Below are 6,422 nucleotides of genomic sequence, written 5' to 3'. Positions count from 1 at the left end.
AGCGGGAGGGTCCGGGTGCTGCAGTCTCCTGCTCTGGGGCAGCTCCACCGGTGGCGGGGACAGATCCAGGGCGCCACGGCCCACCCGCGACCGGAGCCTTCCGCGTCCGCTGTCCCGTCCGACTTTTCTCTTGCAAGTTATGTCCCAGGGAAGGACGTCTTTAAGCGACTCCTGTTATATCAGGCAGAGCAAGTATGAAAAACGACGTTGTAGAGAATCAGGCAAGCGGGACCGTGCGCGGAGACGGGTCGGCGCACTTCTTCCGTTAGAAACGGCACCGGTTCGTCCGAGAAAGGGTGTTTCTTGGTCAGCGCAAGACCCATTCAGGCCAAACAGCAGAGCATCTCCCTGTTTCACTGCAATGATCTCATTGCTGCAAAGCAAGCCCGTGATTTCTGTTACGTTGTTGTTAGTTTTTCCGTTTTAGAGGACCTAATTTAATTTCACGATTCTCGTCAGATAGGCTTGTGAGGAGTGTTGGCTACTAAGGAGACTTAAATTCCCGACAGTCTGTATCCAGAGTCGTTGTCAGTGACAGGTCTTGGGCCTTGAATGCTCTTCATGCTTGATCTCCAGATCAGATGCCTTCAACGCTGGTACTTGTGCATAAATAGGTTTTCTGCTAATAATCCTGGACGCTTGGCAAGTTTTCCACAGAGGAAAAAAAAATGTATTAAAGCCTCCTTGCTGTGAGCATGAGCTGTAAAAATGTGTAGCCCTCCAGCCAGTTCACAAGCAGGAATAAGCTTGTGCTCATTAAAAGGAGCTAAGCCCTGCCTTGCTGCTCTGCCGTACCTGCTGGCACATTCACTAACTGGCTTCACTTGGTTTGAGAGCCTGGCTCAGAAGCACAGTCCCAGCTTCCTAGAACCGAGGGCAGACGCTGCCCCTCACGCCCCTGAGAGATGGGGCTGGCCATCAAGGCGTCCCTGGCCTCCCGTCTCTTGGGTTTAAAACAAACGCTGCTCCCTACCCAGGTCTGCAACTGCCCACCGGCAACATGGCCGGAAGGTCACACTGGTCATCTGGGAAGTGGGATACGGGTGTCCGAGGTCGTTAGGTCGTAAAATGACGAGGCAGGTACCGCATGGAGAGCGTGAAGATGCGGCCGGGGGTCCACACGGGGAGAAAGCCGCAGTACCTCGCTGCTCCGCGTCGCCTCACAGTTTGTTTCCCTTCTTCCCGCCCAGCCGCTTCTTGTCTGCATTGCCTTGGCTAACGCGGCAGGGCACAAGCCCGGCGGTGACTTTCCACCTTCAGTGTGAGGCCAGCAGAGCCACCCTTACGTGCGCCGGTGAGGGATAAAGAGGCGCTCCTACCTCACACCTACCCTGCTGGGCAGCGTGCAGTCCCGTTCCTTGCTTCAGATGTGGGCGCCAAAGTGAAAACGTCGTCGTAGTGGCTTTTGAACGGTGGATTCACTGCAGAGTGCTAGCGTATTATTTTAGATTTGCTAGGCGTGCAGATGTGTATCTATGAAACTACTCTTCATCAGGCTGATGCCGCGGGCGTGTTAGATTAGCACCTCCTAAAAGTTGATTGATTTGGGGGGGCGTGGGGTCTGGTCCTGTTCAGAAGCCTTCCGTCTACCACTAAATATGCAAAGATGAATTGTAAGAGGAGCTTGTCGCCAGGGAGCGTAAAATGTACAGCTCGACTAGAAAAGTGTGTAATAGGAAGCAACGAACAGAACAGATGCACGTAAAGCACGATGGGAATCCAGGAATAGATGTAACTTCCGGCTAGTGAATCAGACCCTGCAATATCAAGGAGGATTTGGACTGATACATAAGAGACTGTAACTTTCTAATCTTTTGTTTTTTTTTTTCAGAACAATCTCTACAAAGTGACTATTTTAAATGCAATGAAGAAGCTAGGATCTTTCTTAAAGACATTGCTCTTGCTGTTAAAAACTTGGTACTGTATTGTCTATAAGAAATATTTTTTAGTCATGCACGTAATTCTTCATCAGATTTCAATTTAGCACCGTCTTTGTTCAAGGTACTTCAGTAGATGAACAGGGAAAACATTACTTGAATTTGAAACTATTTTTCTTCCAATTTTCTAAGTATTTACACCAGTGTAGATTATTGCTCTATGTTTTTTGCAGAAAATTGAATTATGGGGCCTGCGTCCTGGGTCCTCAGAGGACCAGCCCACTGAGGAGAAGCAATCAGGGTGATAACAGAGCTAGGATAGAGGGTGGGTTTAGTGGGCCAGTGCTCGGGACACCAATATGTAAGTGCTGTTTAAACCCATCCACCTGCCCACCAACTGGCCAGCCGACCAACCGACTGGACACAATCTCTAGGGGCACAGTGCTCAGTTTTCTATACGTAATTCTCTTTATTACTGGTGAAAGGTTACATGACAGCCGTTCCACTGAAGCAAGCTGTGTGGTGAAAACAAGCACTTAGCCGCCCCTCTCCAAAGCCTGTCAGAGACATGTTTTTAAAATTCCCTTCTGAGGTGTGTTTATTTGTCACCCCTGGATGATGTTTAAAATGCTTCTTTTGTGGGTGGTACCTGGGATCGAGTTCAGGACCTTGCACTTGCGAGGCAGGTGGCAGAACCACTGAGCTACATCCCTGGCCCTAAAATGCTTCCTTGACAAGGTCAATTTGGTGAGATCTCTTCCCTGGTTTAAAAATATCAAATAAGACTCTACTACGTATCAAATATCTAAAAATGTAGGAAAATTTGCTGCAAAGTGAAGTTTGAGGCCACCCACTGCTGAAAAAAAATCTCTTTATATTTTATATAATTACATGGAATTATGTAGATATATATACTGTATAGTCTCTCTGCTTCTACTAGATACACATGGACACTTAGCCTCTGAGTGTGCTGTGCTGCTCTGGGGTCTTCTGCAAACCGCTTCTTCCAGTTACTTTTTCTCCAGCATGTGTAGAGGCCAGTACATTTATTGTGGCTAGCTAAAATTTCTAGTACATATCCATTTAATGTCTGAGCCATGAGACCTCTTAAATTTCAGAGGCAAATCCATTTTTAAAGTAATAGATATTCACCACTAGTATAAAAGTAATACATATTTACTGCAAGAGTTTCACAAAATAAATAGATAAACAAAAGGAAAAAAGTGAAGTCACTACAATCTATACCCAAAGTAATCACAATAACTCTTTGGGGTATACCAGGGATCAAATTCAGGACCTTGCACTTGTGAGGCAGGAGGCAGAACCACTGAACTAAATTCCCAGCTTACAATAACTCTTTGATTGATACCCTTTTTACTTACAGGTGCTGCCTGTATTGAATTATATTACAGAAAAGTGACATGTTACGTATACAATTTTGTATATATGGAGAGAGAGACTTTTAGTTGACAAAGTATAACAGCAATGCCTTGGGTCATGAAAAGTCCCTCTATTATGACCATTTTTTAAAAGATTACTTTTTTTTAACTAGCTGGCTTTTGAACTTTTTTCATTTTTTTTCAAGTAGCCACACCTAAAGCAAAATAAACCAACCAGCATTTGTCTATTTGTTTGGATTTATAGGTCTGAATAATTTATAAGTTTTATCTATGCATACTGTGTAGGAAATTTTCATTTTTTTTACTGGTTAGATTTCTTTCCCAGTGTTACCCTGCTTGTTGGAATCTTTCCTTTTCGATTGGAAATGCATTCAAGAAACAGATACACAAAGGGAAAAGATTTCCGAGTGGAAGAAAATTAGCCAAAATTAAAAGATAAATTAACAGTGACATCTTAAAAATTGATCATAGAAATAAAATGACAGCAGAAGTCATTTAATGAAAATTAAATTTTGATGCCAGAAAACATTTACAGAACGTTGTTTAGGAAACCAGTGTTTCTGTTTTGATGGGTTAACTCTTTAAAAGTGAAATTTAAATTTTCAGGAAGAAATAAGAAAGACCACAATTGATCATCTGGAAATGGAAACCATGGAACTCAGCAGATTCTACTTTCTGTTGCAAACTCTGCCTGAGAGGATGAACAGGGAGCTGGAAGGTACTTTTGAGGTTATCAGCCATAGAGACCTGGTCTATCTTACAAGAAAACAGACCCAAGTACTTTAAAGAAGATGAGCTTGATAGTTGCTGCTTGTGTAAATATAGCCGGAAAGATTGCATGCAGTGAAATTCATGACAGTTTCTGCTTACATTTTTAAGTAGAAATAATATGCTGATTATAAAACTTTCATTTATATAAGTCAGTTTCTAGATAGACTGAAGGTACATGAATCAAGTCTATTCCAAATTGATGTTGTTCCGATTAAATTGGGCAGCTTGGTGTGCTTAAATCATGACTCTATTTCTATCTCTGTGACTTTGGGTACTTCTGGAAAGTGGTAATGCCATATCTACCCTTTTGTGACTAGCTTAGTTCACTCACATGATCTTCAAATTTCATTCATACCGTGGAACGTGTCAGAATCCCCTCCCTTTCTAAGGCTGGATAACGTCCCCACATATATTCCCCACACTTCCCTTGTGCGTTTTTGGCTGCTATGAATAAGAAGTCCCCTTCCAGGAGAGCATCTGCAGGTCAGATACGTTCATAAGTCCAACAGAGCGAGTCTTGCACACCTGTGATACAAATATGCAAAGGACAACGCACAAAAGCCAAATGTGAGATCGAGTCATACCTGGGAACGTTTGCAACTCAAGTGTTCATAAGGTGGGGGATTGTCACTGTGTGCATCAGTGTCCAAGTGTCTACTCCAAACTCTGCTTTCAATTCTTGTGGCTGTGTATGCGGGATTAGAAGTGCTGGGTTGTGTGATAATTCCATATGCGACTGTTCAGGGTCCACCATGTTGTTTTGACTCCATTTTACATGGCTGGGAGCAGTGCAGAAAGGCTCCAATTTCTCTACATCTTTGCTGACATTTGTTTTTGTTTTTTAACAATAGCCATCCTACTCAGCATGACTTATTACCTCATTGTGGGTTTGATTTTCATTTCCCCAGTGATTAGTGACATTGAGCATCTTTTCATGTGCTAATTACCCATCAGTAAATCTTCTTTGGAGAAATATCTGTCCATGTCCTTCATTCTATTTTTTTCGTACCAGATATTGAACTCAGGACCTTGTGCTTGTGAGGCTGACACAGTACCACTGAGCTAAATCCCTGGCCTCTTTTGTCCATTTTTTAATTGCACTTTGTAGTGAGAATATTGAGTTGTACAAGTTATTTATGCATGTGGATCTTAAACCCTTATTAGGTATATGATTTGGAAATGTTTTCTTCCATTTTGTGTGTCTTTTTCACTCTGTTGATAGTGACCTTGATAAGCAAAAGTTTTAAATTTTAATGTAGTCTAATTTAATTCATATTTTCTTTTGTTGCCTGTGTTTTTGGTATAGTATCCAAGAAACCAGTGCCAAATCGAATGCCGTGAGGATTTGCCTTGTGTTTCTTCTAAGAGTATTTGTTATTGTTTCATTCTGTTTTGCAATTCCTATGCCTTCATTCCTTGTTACTAGGATGAAACATCCAACACTAGCAAGTTAAAGAAGGAAAGTTTTGGTTTTTTTAAGCTCTCAGTTTGTAGAGGTTTCGGGCCATAATTGGCTGGCTCCAAGGCAGGGCAGCATGGCAGAAGAGAATTGCAGAAAAGAAACCATCCATGGTGTGGCAAGCAGAAAGTGGCAGCAGCAGTGAGCCTTCCTTTCCCTTTAATCTCTTTTTTTTTTCTTTTTATTGAGTTTATTGGTACATTTTAGGTATGCAGTACAGTTACATTCACTATTGGGATCTTGTACCTTTACATGACAGGTCTTGGCTCTCACTTTTTTCCCTTGTCCCTGCCCTCCCTTCACCCCCTCCTCCCCTCCCCATTTACAAACACTTTATTTCCATTTTTTCATTTTCTTACATTTTTTTTTCTTTTCCCTTATTCCCCTTCTCCTACACTTCCCACTTTTCCTACACCTTTAGCCCTTTTCTTCCTATTTCATATTATTAATTATCCCATTGGGATCTTGAGTACTATTATAGTTTATTCATACCAGAGAAACTATTTGGTATTTACACATATGTGACTTATTTATTTCACTTAGGAGTATATCCTCAAAATGTATCTATTTTCCTATGAACGGATCTAATTTCTCATTCTTTATGGCTGAGTAGTATTCCATTTTATAGAAAAACCACATCTTCTTTATCCGGTTTCCAACTGATGGGCAAATGGGCTGTTTCCAAGTTTTAGCTATTACAAACTGTGCCGCTATAAACATGGGTGCGCATATATCACTGTGGTATGATTCTTTTAATTCTTTTGGAAAGATACCCAGCAGAGGGATGGCTGGGTCAAATGGAACCTCTAGTCCCAGCTCTTTGAGGTATCTCCATATTGATTTCCATAGTGGTTGCACCAGTCTGCACTCCCACCAACAATGGAGAAGGGTTCCTTTCTCCCCACAACCCTGCCA

General features: G+C 42.2%; 1 protein-coding gene across 1 annotated transcript in view; it reads left to right on the top strand.

The window, feature by feature from the left end:
* The window catches only part of Ccdc175 (coiled-coil domain containing 175), a 56,346-nt gene that overhangs the window by 507 nt on the left and 49,417 nt on the right, over positions 1–6,422 (top strand). Inside the window, exons 2-5 of the mRNA XM_033766917.1 lie at positions 138–306; positions 978–1,286; positions 1,794–1,917; positions 3,884–3,995. Coding sequence (XP_033622808.1) covers positions 138–306; positions 978–1,286; positions 1,794–1,917; positions 3,884–3,995 — 714 coding nt within the window. The remainder of the gene's footprint in view (positions 1–137; positions 307–977; positions 1,287–1,793; positions 1,918–3,883; positions 3,996–6,422) is intronic.

Source organism: Fukomys damarensis, unplaced genomic scaffold (genome assembly GCF_012274545.1).
Source record: "Fukomys damarensis isolate Sample0158 unplaced genomic scaffold, DMR_v1.0_HiC HiC_scaffold_21, whole genome shotgun sequence".
Taxonomy (NCBI): domain Eukaryota; kingdom Metazoa; phylum Chordata; class Mammalia; order Rodentia; family Bathyergidae; genus Fukomys; species Fukomys damarensis.
The sequence above is the reverse complement of the archived record's forward strand: the minus strand, read 5'-3'. Positions and strand labels throughout refer to the sequence as shown.